This window comes from Terrapene carolina, unplaced genomic scaffold, assembly GCF_002925995.2.
Source record: "Terrapene carolina triunguis isolate 2854851 unplaced genomic scaffold, T_m_triunguis-2.0 Scaffold33356, whole genome shotgun sequence".
Lineage (NCBI taxonomy): Eukaryota > Metazoa > Chordata > Testudines > Emydidae > Terrapene > Terrapene triunguis.
In genome coordinates, this window is record NW_020697707.1 from 2,626,999 (window position 1) to 2,643,446 (window position 16,448).

A 16,448-nucleotide genomic window follows, 5' to 3' on the forward strand; every position below is an offset into this window, starting at 1 on the left:
CAGAGGTGTGGCAACCCTGTTCAGCAAAAACAGGATCCAGCAGAATCTATCCCAAATTACTTTCCAGAAAGCTTAATCCTCTTTAAAAGCGCTCCAGTCTCACATCGTGCTGACATTGACTAGTTCACCCAGGGCTTGACAGTACAGTAAAAGCTTTTTTATCCAGCATGTCAGGGAAATGGGGGTTGCCAGTAAGTGAAAAATGCCGGTTAATTAAGAGGGAGGGAGTTTGGGTGTGGGAGGGGGCGTGGGGCTGGAGATATGGGACCAGGTGCAGACAGCAGGCTCTGTGAGGGAGCTTGGGGCACGGGAGGGGGCTCAGGGCAGGGGGTTAGGGCACAAGAGGGGGCTCCGGGTGCTGGATCTGGACGGCGCTCACCTTGCGCGGCTCCTGCAAGCAGCAACCAGTCCCGCCTGCTCCTAGGCAGAGGTGCAGCAGGCAGCTCTGCGCCCTGTCCCCGCCCCAAGTGCTGGCTCCGCAGCTCTCATTGGCTAGGAACCACGGCCAATAGGAGTGGAGGGGGTGGCGCCTACGAGTGGAGGCAGCACACAGAGCCACCTAGCCACGCCTCCACCTAGGAGCAGCAGGGACAGGTTGCCGCTTGCTGGGAGCTGCCCGAGGTAAGCACCCCCCCCAGATCCAGCACCCCGAACTCCCTCCTGCACCCTAACCTCCTGCCACAAGCCCTCTCCCTCACCCAAACTCCCTCCCTCTTAGTTAACCGGCATTTTTCACTACCGGCAACCCCCATTTCCCCCAACATGCCGGATAAAACAGCTTTTACTGTATCAAGTTATTTCACTAATTATCCTCACAGGAGTCATTTAAATATATTGAGACAAGTTACAAGAAAAAAAATCTTTAGAGAACAGCAACAGGTGTTTCCCTTAATTAACATCTTAGATAAAAGCTATGACTTATTTGGCCAATGAAGTTTCAAACTTGAAATTCTCCCAAACAACCACATACATTTAAGATGATGGAACATCGTCTTACTTTCTTCACACTACTATTTTTAAAATTATTTTTTCCACTGTCCACATTTTATCTTTTTTAAATAGGCAATTAGAGGGAAAGAGAAGGGCCAAATTATTCTTCAATGGTTTTTAATTTAAAGACTATCTTAGCACAAGCCATGGAAGAGTGTGCATATTTTAATTACCTTTTTCCTCATCCACCTTGAGCAGCAGCCACAACTGGAAACAAACTAGTTTTATCTTCAGTGGAGGGGGAGAGAGGGAAATTTCAGACCAGAGACTCTCTTTCCCGCAGAGTCCAAGGGCAGGAGAAAGCTACTGGGCTGTTTATTCTTCTTCCTCTTGTAATAACGGTCATCAAATGAGGCACCTACCTGCACTTTGCAGTCAAGCATAGAGGAGACTGCCTCTGATCCATGCCTTGACACATTGGGGCCACCTCTGCTGTCCAGTGGGATATTTGAGAAGTGCAGAGGCAGAAAGAGCAAGATTTTGTTGCTGCTCTTTTTAATAGAGCTATTTCTTTTCCACTGATCACATAAGAAGTGAGATCAGAGCATTACTGCCTCCAGTGTCAAATATGTTCTAAGTCGTGCACGTCAGAAGCTATATATGAATTCTATTTTTCTTCATGTAAGCAAGGATTAACTGTGGGATTTCTTAAAAAGCTTCCAAAAATATTTCTATTATAGGCAAAACTGGCAGCAATGGCTTTAACTAAGGTTGCCTAACACTTAATTTTGGTGGTTTACAACTCTGCCAAATTTCCATGCTAGTCTCTGCCTTTGGCTAATTTTTTTTTTGAGAGAGACAGAGAGAGAGAGAGAGAGACGCAGCAAACAGCTCAGCTAAGGATTTTCAAGGATTAGGTTAGGGAAATATTTTTTTCCAATGTGAAAACGTTCTCCTAACATTTCATTGAGAAGCTCTAGCATTTTCATACTTTGAAGCAGCTTTGAAATTCAGCAAGGTGGTGGTACTTAGATCAGAGGGATGCCTTTTGTCGTCCTTGTGAAAAATGTATTCAAACTTGTCTGAATGTTAAATTTCTGACAACTGTCGTTTGTCCATGTTCAACAGAGAAAGTTTGGCAGCAAATTTCTCCAAAGAGTCCATTTGTACTGAGCATGCTCGATCCCCACACAGCTCACAGATCAAGTTCAAGGGGCTGAAAGAGAGAAACAGCATCCAGGAGGAGCAGTTGCTGGGGATGCTTTAGTGCTGGGTACTAGAACAGGACAGGGACAGTCTCTCCTATACCTTCAGTGCTCCCCCTTGGTGGTGCCCAGGCTAAATTGGAGAAGGAAGAATCCGCCTGACTGGAATGCAGATGAATGACATGCAGCAAGGACACAGTGACATGCTCGGGGACAGGAGGCAGAAGGGTCTGAAACCACTTGAGGACATTCCTTTCCAGACCATGGATTGAAGCCAAGAGTCCCGAGTCAGCATTCTTCTGTTTTCAGCCAGTGTCTGAAACTCACTGGCAAATGTGTCTCTCTTTAGTGACTGGCCAATAGAGAGTTTAAGAGCCTATGCTTTCTACCAATTATCCCATTACCTCAAATAGCAGAGGTCTGGGCTGCAGATCTAAAGGTTCCTACCCTGTTGACAAACCACATGTGGGCTTAATATGGTTCCAAATAGTGGATTTTTTTTTTTTAGTTTGCTTTTTAAAAATGAGGAAATTACACACAAAAAGCTATGTTCAAATAATATTAGGATTGCAAAGTCAAGCACTTAAACGTTAGGAAATGCCAGAATTAAGGTTTCCTGTGCAATCCTAATTCAGCCCCCTTGTGCATGTACACGATACAGTCCGTAATTGCATGATCACACACTTTTCTCACAGAACCTCTGCTTCATTTAGCATAAATTGAAAGGTTGTATAGTGGATGAGGCTTTTGTCTGGAGGGACCTGTGTCATTTGTTGCAGAAACTGGGAGGTGTGAGGTAAATACAGGTAGTCCTCAGACTTATGACACAATGCGTTACCTAGGGAGGTGGTGGAGTCTCCTTCCTTGGAGGTTTTTAAGGCCCGGCTTGACAAAGCCCTGGCTGGGATGATTTAGTTGGGAATTGGTCCTGCTTTGAGCAGGGGGTTGGACTAGATGACCTCCTGAGGTCCCTTCCAACCCTGATATTCTATGATTCTATGATTGGTTCCTTACAATTGTATCGTAAGTCGGAACTGCAATCTACTCCATTGTTGGACCGAGCGTCATAAACTCAAAACCTATAGTCATAAGTTGAATCAGGGTGTCAATGTAGAAGTGTCATAAGTGCCATTCGTCATAACTCGAACATTGTAAAGTCGAGAACTGCCTGTAATGTAGGGGACTGCAGGAACTGAAAGGATGACCTCGTGATTCGGGAAATACATTGACACCCTGAAGATCTGAGTTCTATTCATGCCTCTGCCACCAAGCTTCTAACTGATGCTGGGCAAGTCACAAATCAAACTTTTCACAAGTGGCCACTCTGTTTCTCACTTTCTTAGTGCTCAGCTTGAGAAACTTGGGGCTTCATTTGCAGACACACTGGGCACTCAAGTGCAACTGAAGTCACTGGAAGCTGTGCTATTAATGTATGTGCTATAAAAAGTAACATCTCTGTCAAGAGCATCCACTAGGGCCCAATTTTCAATATTGGCTTTAATCTCTGTGCATCTTAGTTCCTCATCTGTAAAATGGGAATATCATCATCTCACAAGGGATCCTCTGAATCAATTCATTAATGTCTGTGTAGCACTCAGCAGCTATGGTGAGGAGCTCCTGAGAAAATCCCATGAGGAAATAATTCTGTATGGAATTCAGGGTTTGGATGGTGTGTAGTAAATAAGGCACAAGTAAAGAGAAATATTCAACAGCTACCCTGTTCAGTGACCACCATTCATTTTGTGCACTGAATGAGGCAGGGAGTCCTGATGTAAAAATAGTAAGTGATCATGAAGTTACATGAAGTTTAGGTGCTTGACTTTGCAACCTTTTAATGTAGTTTTTATATGTAACCTAATACACAACATATATTTCTCACATTATGGTCAAGTTACAAAATTAGGAAAAGCATAACTCGCGAAGATCACATAATGAGTTACAAATAAAGTACCCAGATTTCCTGATCTGCAGTCCAGTATTGGACCATGTTGCCTTTCCAGATATTTCTACCAGACTGAATCAGAGTTCAGGCACATTTGCAAGGCAAGGTAGAAAGACCTATATTACTACAGCCCATACTGTATGTATTCTGCACTTCAGTCTCTATGGCAGTCTTTTTATCTTAAAAGGTAAAGGTAGTAGACAGTTTTAAAGTAGCTGTCCTGTCAAAGCAAGTAACAGGGAAGCCCTGATACGTAATGCTAAGGATGACGTAAAGACAAGGTTGAGGTGTATTGGCAGAGTTGTGCACCAAAGCTTGTAGTGTACCTGCTCTCATTTTCAAAAAGCACTAAAATTCTCCAATTTAAAAAGCCTTGTGCCATTTCTACATCTAAATAGTCATTTAATGTTAACATGCGAGTCTCACTCTTAAATGTGAGACTCAGTCAGCCACCACTGTAACTGATCGTGAAGTTTGGTTTTATTAATCCAAAGAATTTTTAAGCCACTGCATAATCAAAGCTATAAATGAAAGGTCTGACATAGCAGTTTAAGCAAATCACCATATTCACATTTAAAATTAAGCTGAGAGAGTATAAAAGCCCTGTATTTTCTTAGTCAATTCTAATTGCAATTAAGATGCTGACTATAGTGTAAATCAGCTGTCAGTGAAAGCTTTGGTCACTTTGTAAATTTAAGAACTCCACTTATTACTGTAACTATTCTTTTAATTTGCAGCTCAGCTGATGCAGTTAACATTCTGTTCCACATTGCAGTATTTTTCCTCTCACTGAAGGAATTGCATTCTACCCTAAGGAATTGTAGTCAAACATAAAACTAAAAATCATATTTAGCAATCAGATGAATTTCCAGACAAACACATTCAAGCCCGTAGCCAGATTCTGTAGTCCAAGTAAAAGCCAATGGAGATTTTTGTATGCAGAAGATCAAATACCTTAATACTAATTAAGGAAGTGAAGTTCGCTTCAAATATCTCTACTGCATATACAATAAATATATGCACCACTGGTACACTTGGCCTTAGTTAGTCTGAAAATCTTTTCCTAGGATGCTTTCCAAGGTAATTCCCAATCTCCACTTCTTACAGAGGGTGTGGCCTCTGATCCCAAATCCTGAACCCAAGCTACCCAGACTCAGGTCACATTCTAAGTGATCTCTGCACAATTTATTCTAGCCACAAGCCAATCATCTTTCTAGAATTTCCCCCAAAAGACTACAGGAATGCATCCTGGGGATTTCCCATAATTCTGATGCTCCCTTTAGAACATATTGGAGCTGCAGATCCAGCTATATCACAACAAAAAGTGAAAAATATCAGACAGGTTATAAAAGAATCAAAGCTGCTCTCATGCACTCCAAAAGCAGCTAATGCGGAGTATGAGAAAAAAAGCCCTCATGAATTAGAAGCATCATTGGGTTGTTTCCTCTCACATGGTAAACAACATATCACCTGCTGACAGTCGTGGTGGGAAAGGAGACTCAAAAGGATATGTTATACAACTCTCAGCTGTAAGAAACAGAAAGGCACAGGGAAACTGTTTCCTAAATGCATTTTTAGCCTTGTAGTCGAATAGTAAACCATTTCATAGTTATAAATAAGTCAGTTTGGCATTGTTCTGTACTAAATGTAGCCAATCAACACAATAGTAAATAAAACAGCAAAGGTAGTAATCTTTATAAGACAGATTCAATAATGGAAATAGAAAAAAATGGTAACTGGCTAGATCAATAAGCTATGCCTCAAGGTAGTCAGTGTGTGTGTCAGCCTTTGACAGGTTTCCAATTTGAGATACAGTACAGTAACATACCACTCAAAAATTATCTAAAGACATAACACGAAGCTTGTTAGTGCACATCCTTAAAAGAACCGTCCCTTCGCTCATAACAGCCTGATTCTAACAGAGATAACTGTGCTATTTTTCAGTATCCGAAGTGTTACGACTGTTCTAGAAGTTGATTTACATATCTGCTGATGAACTTACTTTGAGATATCTTTGCTGTCTTGTTGCCATGGAAATACAACATTTCCAATGGCTGCCCGGTAACTGTAGACTCCCAAGAGCCCAAGTGCCATCGCTATTTTCGAAACCAGGGAGCATCTCCTCTGAACCAGAATCAAGATCATAACTAAGGAGATAGCTGCCAGAAGGGACAGTACAGCTTTATGTTCAGAACTGTAAAAGAAAAGAAAAAAAATCTATAATTACTGCTAAAATACATTTAACATAGCTCCGGCTACTGTACTGAATTTCCAAATTAATCACTTCACTGACATCTGTTACTAGCTCTCAGAGATGTGGTCAAATATTTTAGTATCTTTAGAAAAATTATTTTCTTAATGAGGTTTTCTATTCAAGCATGCATGTTTAAAAGTAATCATGTCTCACCGTATGTTAGCTGGTCTGTTTTAACTGGATAAAACAAAGTTTCATATGATATAATAAAAAATTCTAATGATTTAAAACCAGAATTTTATAGTTATATACATGTGGAAAATTCACTATCACTTCTACTACAGCATTCTAGTTTCTCAAACTAATATAAGGCAACAAGGATTGTTACAGTACTTCACAAGCATCTCTTTAAATGATAACTCAGCATATATATCCATTTTATTTAATTTTAGATGTATAAAGTGTATAAAATGTTCCCTAGCCATCACATCTAAGGACACACAAACACTGTAGAACACACGTTTTCCTCCAATAGCAAAATAAGAACAATACCAAAACAAAACAAACCTATTAGTACAATGGGGGTCCTGGTCCATGACTCTGAATCCTAGTGTTATGGTAATACAATAAACAGAAAACAAGACAGACATGGGCCTTGCATCATGCCCTAAAGGTGCACAGAAGTTCTCTCTTTTAGACCAGCAGGTGGAGTGCATTCCATAGGCAAGTGCTATACACTGAATACCCTGCCCATTGCCAAATACTGAAACATAGGGAGTGCTGGCACACAGACACTATAGAAAAACCTAAATCACATTAGATAGAGCACTTCATCTGACCTCAGCTACCCTGATAGTAAATGGGGAGATATGAAGTTTCCAGTACTGGGATCTAGGCTTTTTTTTTTTTTTTTTATAAATAGGAAACTCAACATCTGCAACTGAAGCCAAAAGCCAAGCAGGAAACCAGCAGTTGAATGTCTATCTCCATATGTTAATGTATGTTAATATTTTTTATTTGTTCCAAATGCCATGACTTTGATTGCACAGGCCAGAATCACACCTACAGTGTGAGGACCGGGGGCTACACCCTGCCATGCCCTCACACTTTGAAATGCTATAGGAAAAACTGCCAGCCTCTGGCAGACTGACACTGGACCTAGGCTATATTAGCATGAGCTCCGCATTGTAGCATGGGAGTAGGCAATTGTTTCTTTCATTTATTCAATATATAGTTCTTACATTTGGTTGTGCTTTCTTTCCTTATTACCTGCTTTGCTTTGAATTCTACAAGGAAACACAAGACAGCTATTTCAGCTATACAGATGGGAGTCAGCCAGGCTAGGGCTGAAAGAAAAACATTCCCTCTTCGTCCTTCCATGTGACCCAGTCAGCTCCCCATCCAGCTTGGTAGGCTTCCAGGGGAGGTATTGCTCCTTGCAGGGAAAGGAGGCGAAGAAGGGTGATGCTGGAGCATCAGGAGAAGCAAGTACATTTACTTGATGTAATCTTACCGTGTCTCTTCCCCGGTATCCTTTTTTCAGATCTCAAGAGCCTGGGAAATGTTGCTGAGGTGGTGTGGACTGCTGTGGCAACCCCCAAGATGGTATGTACACCGGCAGCTCTATATGTGCACATGCATGCAATAAGACAGTTACCTACCTGTACAGTAGCTGTTCTTCGAGATGTGGGTGCAGACATGTATTCCACAACCCAACCTCCGTCCCCTCTGCATCAGAGTCTTAACTCTTGACATTCAGTGCAAAGGAACTCAGGTGGGCCAGGCTGGTGCTGCCCTTAAATAACCTAAGGAGAGGCTAAAAGTCAGAGACCATGAGCACCACCCTACAGGCACTGCTAGGCAAAGTTCTTCAGCTTCAGTGCAGCGGGTGTGCGCGCACCTGAGTGGAATACACATCTGCACTCACATCTCGAACAACCACCGTTACCATGCAGGTAGGTAAGTCTTTTCTTCTTCGGGTGGTTGCAGACATGTACTCCACTCAGGTGATTCACAAGCCGCATTGGTAGGAGGTGATGCTCAGAGTCTACTTAAAGAATGACCACACTGTCTTTGAAAAACTGAGTATACAGGGTCTCTGCCATTAAGGCATGTCAGCTGACTTACTCATAGACTTTAAGGCCAGAAGGGACCATCATGATTTATCTAGTCTGACTTCCTGCACATTAGAGGCCACAGAACCGCACCCACCCACTCCTGTAATAGACCCCTAATCTCTGGCTGAGTTACTGAAGTCCTCAAATCATGATTTAAAGATTTCAAGTTACAGAGAATTCATGGTTTATTCTAGTTCAAACCAGTAAATGATCCAGGACCCAACCTGCAGAGAAAGGCAAAAAAAACCCCAGAGTCTCTGCCAATCTGACCTGGGGGAAAATTCCTTCCTGACCCCAAATATGGTGATCTGTTAGACCCTGAGCATGTTGGTGAGACCCACCAGTGACACGCCTGGGAAAGAATTCATTGTAGTAACTCAGAGCCTTCCCCCTCTAGTGTCCCATCTCTGGCTGTGGAAGATATTTGCTTGTAGCAGTCGCAGATGGGCCACATGCAATTGTAGGCAACCTCACCATACCATCCCTTCCATAAATTTATCAATCTCAGTCTCGAAACTAGTGCTGTTTTTTACCCCAACAGCTACCCTTGGAAGACTGTTCCAGAACTTCACTCCTCTGATGGTTAGAAACCTTCATCTAATTTCAAGACTTAACTTGTTGATGGCCAGTTTATACACATTCGTTCTTGTGCCAACATTGGCCCTTAACTTAAATAACTCCACTTCCTCCCTGGTGTTTACCCTTCTGATGTATTTACAGAGAGCAATCATATCTCCTCTCAGCATCTGTTCTGTTAGGCTAAACAAGCCAAGCTCCTTAAGTCTTCTCTCATAAGGTAGGTTCTCCATTCCTCTGATCATCCTAGTAGCACCCTTCTCTGCACCTGTTCCAGTTTGAATTCATCTTTCTTAAACATGGAAGACCAGAACTGCACACACTATTTCAGATGAGGTCTCATCAGTGACTTGTATAATGGTAACAACACTTCCCTATCTCTACTGGAAATACCTTGCCTGATGCATCCTAGGATTGCATTAGCCTTTTTCACAGCCACATCACACTGGCGACTCAGTCATCAATATACCCAGGTCTTTCTTCTCCTCCTGTTATTTCTGATAAGTACCCAGCGTATAGCAAAAGTTCCTGTTTAGTCAGTCCTAAGAGCGTGACCTTACATTTTGCACTATTAAATTTCTATTTCTATTATTCCAGTTTTCAAGTTCATCCAAATCTTCTGGTAGTATATTCCAGTCCTTCTCTGTATTGGCAATACCCCCCAACTTTGTTTCATTGGCAACTTTTATACTCTTCTTGCAGATGTGATGGTAACAAGAAAGGCTATCGTTTGGCGCAGACGAGACAGAGAACAGATTACCAGGGGCTTAGAGGTCCCATAAGGGCAGTTAATACAATATTAAGGTCTCAAGAGAAAAGGCTCTTTCACAGATAGGTAAAGACGAATGACTCCTCTCAGAAATCTCACTATAATGGAGTTCGAGAAAGTTGACTTCCCTTGCATTGGAGAATGAAACGTTGAGATCATGGCTAAGTGGACCCTCAACAAGCTGTGACACAGTCCAGAGGACTACAGATGTAGCAGATACTCCAAAATTTCCTGAATGCCAGCTAGCATCGGTTGAACCTAAATGATTGCTGAGGGAGATGTTGCTGCTGTCGTCGTTGCCCTGCGAAGTGACACCTCTATCGCCAGGGTAAAACCTCCCGTGAACACAATGCCCATTTATTGAGGTGCTTAATGATTTAGATCTCTAACTTCAGACATCCATGCTTGAAAATTCTAGTTTTAATCTCAGATGAAATTTAGTGCATTTTGCCTAAACTACATAATGCAATTTAGATGCAACGTTTCTGAGCAAAGGCATTCTGAAAAATGCCTTTCTATGCGTTTCTTATTACACCAGCCACTTTTCATTATGTTTCTAGTCTCTTGCTGTTCCAATGAAGACAGAATGCATTTGTTTACCAGCGTTGACCTCTTCTTACCAATGCGAATACAGGTAGAGTGAAAGGAATGATAAATGAGCTCTTGATTTTTATTTTAGGCAAGCAAAGCCATTTCCACTTGTTTACTTTCATTTTGCTAATGTGCTGTACCTATTAGTACAACGTACCCAACACTCCCACAGTAAATTGATTTTTTTTTTTGGTTAAAGATTAATATATTTTTGAAAGACACTCTAGGGTATATATGGTAAACTTTGCAGCTTGTAATTATGCGTAATTGGTTTTCCTAAGGGCTAGTCCAGCAATATATTTACAGTGAAATGCCCTCCCTGCTCCTTGGGCCATCGCAATAGTGCTCTATAGGTCATGCACTTCCCTGATAGAGAAGGCAAAGCCTTGCATGGGTCTCTCAAGGCCCTTTTTGGCTGACAAACAAGATAGGTGAAAAATACACTGGAGAGAAGCTTCTGACATAAAAACCAAGAAAATCAGAAAAAGGGAGAGGGCAGATGGTAAACTACAACTATTCAGCACACAAAACTATTTTAATGCACTAAGATTGAGAATTTGTAACTGTGTAGCTCAGTGGTTTGAGCATTGGCCTGCTAAACCCAGGGTTGTGAGTTCAATCCTTGAGGGGGCCACCTAGGGATCTGGGGCAAAATCAGTTCTTGGTCCTGCTAGTGAAGGCAGGGGGCTGGACTCAATGACCTTTTGGGGTCCCTTCCAGTTCTATGAGATAGGTATATCTCCATATATATATATATTTTTTTATTTTAACCAACAATTTTATTAACCACTAGAACCACCTAATCGTGCCCCCCCCCCAATTCAATGCCAGTCAACTTGCCTAGCAGTCCCAGTTCCCCCTTCACAGTTCCTCATCCAGTCTCAGAGACCTGCCCAGCCAACTGACTACAAGCCCCCATCTCTCCCGCCCTCATGGCTTCCTATCCCAGTCTCCTTGCTCAACAAGTCCCAACCTGCCCTTCCCACTAACTCCCAGTTTCCCTTGACCAGCCAGTCCCACCCGACACCTCCAGTCTCACTGGAGTCCCTGTCCCAATCTACTCCTCTCTCTCCCCGGGATCCACCTTGTGTTCCCTGGCATTTCAATCAGACTACTTCCTCCTCCACACCACCTGGGTGTTAGCAGGGTGGGAGAGGGTTGTCATTAACAGCATAGGAGAGACAGGGTCCCTGCTCAGTTCTGGCACCTGGCCACACCCCGGCCCAGAACAGCCACTACACAGAAGGTCATTCTAAGCTGCCATAGCTTGTTCAGTTGCTCCATGGGGATGGTGCATATACAGTCTGGTCAAAACTAGGAGTTGAGAGGTTGGAGTATGCTCGGTGAGGACGGAATCTTTTGAGACTTCAGGTATTAAGGTTTATCAAAACTGTACTGGGCATGTGAAAACTGCAATTTTTCAAAAGCTTATCAGCTGGCCAAATGTGGGCAGGTTTCATGGAGATGACAAAAGGCACCCCCTGCCAAATTTCAAGTCCCTGCTCCAAAACATGGCGGCATTAGAACTTCTCTAACAAAAGGTCACCATATTTTTTTTAAACATTACCAAAATGTATTTTCCCCTAGCCTCATTCTTAGAAACTGCTGAACTGTTTTCTCTGAAATTTTGAAAACATATTCAGCCCGAAGCAGACACTTGTCATAGAAACTGTCATCCCAAAATGTTGCAGTTTAGGAAAAGTTACAAGCAACTGAATATGGGGTCTTAGAATAGGAAGTGTCAGGCAACCTTAACAGGTGGTGCTACCAGCACTTACCAGTTGCAAAGAAAATCAAAACTGACTAAATGTAAACTGATGAAGTATTGCCATCTTTAGCCTGCAGATCAACTGCTTCACCATCTCCATTACTGCTCATGGTTTTCTCCAAACAGAAACAGAGCACGATTAATATGATTGGTATAATTTTCATTCAGCTCTTCAGAACTCAGTGATGGAGACAGAGGGTACCAGAGGCCTCTTTCCTCTGCCTCAGAGTAGCTAAGAGGCTTCTGGAGGGTAAAGAAGAGTCAGAAAGAAAGGTTACTTGCTAGTGAGTGTAGTTCTTTAAGAATGTTGTCTTCATGTTCACACTTATGCGATGTAGATCACGTACCAATAAAGTTCAGGAACCTTCTAGAAAAGCAGTGCCTGTTGAGATCACGCACGTTCCCACTCACAGAATTGTAAGACACTGTACAATCACTACGTGTCTCAGTTCCAGTGGCAGTTTTAGCAGGCCTTCATGGATTCAATTGCACCCACAGAAATCATGAACCCCCACTAAAGCCACAACCCTGGTGGTGCTGCAAGCCTGTGTGCCAGGTCATAACACCTGGAAGAGGGAGCCCCAGGGCACAGGAGCCCACCATAGTGGGGGAGGGTGTGTGTGCAGGGCACACCACTCCACATTAGGCCAGGATTAGGTTTGCAGTGCTGGGGCAAAGTGCTGCTGCGGGTGTCTGTGCCCCGCTTGGCTACAATAAGAGTTTAGTGTAGTGCTTCCATTGAATTGAGAGATTACATCCGCCCCAGCTCAGTTCCTTCCATAAATTCCCGGAGTCATTAAAAGAGTAGGATACTGAGGAGAAGAAAAAGTGGCCAGATGTTTTGGTTCTGTATATTCACATTTTGAAGAACATCCATTATTGGTAAGTGATCTGCCAAGATGGTCTCTATATTCCCATCTGTGGGAGTGGATAGCCGCAGAACCCCCAGGAAGGTGTGCCAAGGAGTACAAGGGTTGCCATTGTGCCCCAACTCCATAGTCGTGAAAAGGGGGTGGTGGGATAGTAGTCTCCTTTTACCTCCACCACCCCACAGAATCAGGGGCAAATTAATCCTTTGTACGTACACAAGAAAGATACTTCAGAAGTTAATAGACTTCATTAGACCGTAACTAACCCAATGTCTATTATAACTCTTACAAGCAGCCTCTCAAACTTGATCACCCTAGAGACGCCCTGTGTGTGTCACTTCAGACTACATGACGAATTTAACGTTCATTCCTTAATCTTTCTGCTAGTCTCAGGATGGAGAAGTTTGACTAAAAAAGCCCACATCTATTTGCTAGTCAGAAAATCCCAGTTTTTGTCACAGCAAATGCACATTCCCTCAGTGTGGTTTTCCAGTAGGAAACTGGTCTCAACACGTCATATGCTCAGATGAATAATACATGACACTAATTCATGTGTTGCTAAAGAGGTGTTGTGAGGACATTTCTTCACATTGCACAGCAAAGGCTTCTAAATGGTGGTCTGGAAAGCACTGGTTGGTCACATAGTACTGCTTCTCTGTCCAGCTGCTAAATTGCAGCAAGAAACCTAAAACAAATACTTTCCTAATATTACTTCTCACTATAAGCAATTGCTGCAATTTGCATTAACCTAAAATAATGCAGTGAAAACATCTAAAAACCCTGCTCCACAATATTTCTAAAGTCATTACCAATAAATGACCTCAAATTTCTAATGTAATGCCCCACTGTGTTAGATTTAAGAAAAATTCTCTCCCCTTCCCCCCTCACCCATAGCCCATGTGACCAATCAGAAAGCACTCCAAGCACCGTTATTCTCCATTATAAGAACATAAAAATGGCCCTATTGGGTCAGACCAAAGGTCCATCTAGCCCAGTATCCTGTCTTCCAACAGTGTCCAGTGCCAGGTGCCCCAGAGGGAATGAACAGAACAGGCAATCATCAAGTGATCCATCCCCTGTCGCTCATTCCAGAGGCTAGGGACACCATTCCTGCCCATCCTGGCTAATAGCCATTGACAGACCTATCCTCCATGAATTTATCTAGTTCTTTTTTGAACCCTGTTATGGGCTTGGCCTTCACAACATTCTCTGGCAAGGAGTTCCACAGGTTGACTGTGTGTTGTTTGAAGAAATAATTCCTTTTATTTGTTTTAAACCTGCTGTCTATTAATTTCATTTGGTGACCCCTAGTTCTTGTGTTATGAGAAGTAGTAAACACTTCCTTATCTACTTTCTCTACACCAGTCATGATTTTAAAGACCTCAATCATATCTCTCCTTAGCCATCTCTTTTCCAAGCTGAAAAGTCCCAGTCTTAGTAATCTCTCCTCACACGGAAGCTTTTCCATACCACTAATCATTTTTGTTGCCCTTTTCTGAACCTTTTCCAATTCCAATATATCTTTTTTGAGAGGGGTGACCACATCTGCACACAGTATTCAAGATGTGGGCGTACCATGGATTTATATAGAGGCAACATGATATTTTCTGTCCTATTATCTATCCCTTTCTTAATTACTCCCAGCATTCTGTTCACTTTTTTGACTGCTGCTGCACACTGAGTGGATGTTTTCAGCGAACTAGCCACAATGATTCCAAGATCTCTTTCTTGAGTGGTAACAGCTAATTTCAACCCCATCATTTTATATGTATAGTTGGGATTATGCTTTCCAATGTGCATTACTTTGCATTTATCAACATTAAATTTCATCTGCCATTTTGTAGCCCAGTCACCCAGTTTTGAGAGATCCTTTTGTAGCTCTTCGCAGTTTGCCTGGGTCTTAACTATCTTTAGTAATTTTGTATCATCTGCAAAATTTGCCACCTCACTTTTTACCCCTTTCTCCAGATCATTTATGAATATGTTGAATAGGACTGGTCCCAGAACAGACCCCTGAGGAACAACACTATTTACCTCTCTCCATTCTAAGAACTGACCATTTATACCTACCCTTTGTTTCCTATCTTTTAATTAGTTACCAGTCCATGAGATCATCTTCCCTCTTATCCCATGGCAGCTTACTTTGTGAAAGAGCCTTTGGTGAGGGACCTTGTCAAATGCTTTCTGAAAATCTAAGTATGCTATATCCACTGGATCCCCTTGGTCCACATGCTTGTTGACCCCTCAAAGAATTCTAGTAGATTGGTGAGGCATGATTTCCCTTTACTAAAACCATGTTGACTTTTCCTCAACAAATTATGTTCATCTATATATCTGACAATATTGTTCTTTATTATAGTTTCAACCAGTTTGCCCGGTACTGAAGTCAGGATTACAGGCCTGTTATTGCCAGGATCACCTCTGGAGCCCTTTTTAAAGATTGGCATCACATTAACTATCCTCCAGTCATCTGGTACAGAAGCTGATATAAATGATAGGTTACAGACTACAGTTAGTAGTTCTGCAATTTCACATTTGAGTTCCTTCAGAACTCTTGGGTGAATACCATCTGGTCCTGGTGACTTATTGCGGTTTAATTTATCAATTTGTTCCCAAACCTCCTCTAATGATACCTCAATCTGGGACAGTTCTTCAGATCTGTCACCTAAAAAGAATGGCTCAGATTTGGGAATCTCCCTCATCCTCAGCTGTGAAGACCTATGCAAAGAATTCATTCAGTTTCTCCGCTATGGCCTTATTGTCTTTGAGTGTTCCTTTAGCACCTCAATCATCCAGTGGCCCCATTGGTGTTTAGCAGCTTCCTGCTTCTGATGTACTTAAAAAAACATTGACTATTACTTTTTGAGTCTTTGGCGAACTGTTCCTCAAATTCTTTTTTGGCCGTCCTAATTGTATTTTTATGCTTTATTTGCCAGTGTTTATGCTCCTTTCTCTTTTCCTCACTAGGATTTAACTTCCACTTTTAAAGTATGCCTTTTTGCCTCTCACTGCTTATTTCCTATTATTTTACCATTTTCCATCCTCTCATCCTCACTAGGACCTAGGGATTCTCTATTAATAGATACTCCCCTAAGGGATGTCTAAACCACGTGCTCCTCCGCACCTGTCGGCTTTCCCCCAGCCCTTAGTTTAAAAAATGCTCTACGACCTTTTTAATGTTAAGTGCCAGCAATCTGGTTCCATTTTGGTTTAGGTGGAGCCCATCCTTCCTGTATAGGCTCCTCCTTTCCCAAAAGTTTCCCCAGTTCCTAATAAATCTAAACCCCTCCTCCCTACACCATCGTCTCATCCACGCATTGAGACTCTGCAGTTCTGCCTGGCCCTGCACGTGGAACTGGGAGCATCTCAGAGAATGCTACCATGGAGGTCCTGGACTTCAATCTCTTATCTAGCAGCCTAAATTTGGCTTCCAGGACCTCTCTCTTATACTTCCCTATGTCATTGGTACCTACATGTACCACTTTAC

The 16,448-nt window shown here is 42.4% G+C and overlaps 1 protein-coding gene across 1 annotated transcript in view; it reads right to left on the bottom strand.

Annotated features, from left to right (window-relative positions):
• The window catches only part of LOC113409439 (GPI ethanolamine phosphate transferase 2-like), a 121,201-nt gene that overhangs the window by 40,338 nt on the left and 64,415 nt on the right, over positions 1–16,448 (bottom strand). The window contains exon 10 of the mRNA XM_026663352.1: positions 6,080–6,271. Within this exon, the coding sequence (XP_026519137.1) occupies positions 6,080–6,271 (192 nt within the window). The remainder of the gene's footprint in view (positions 1–6,079; positions 6,272–16,448) is intronic.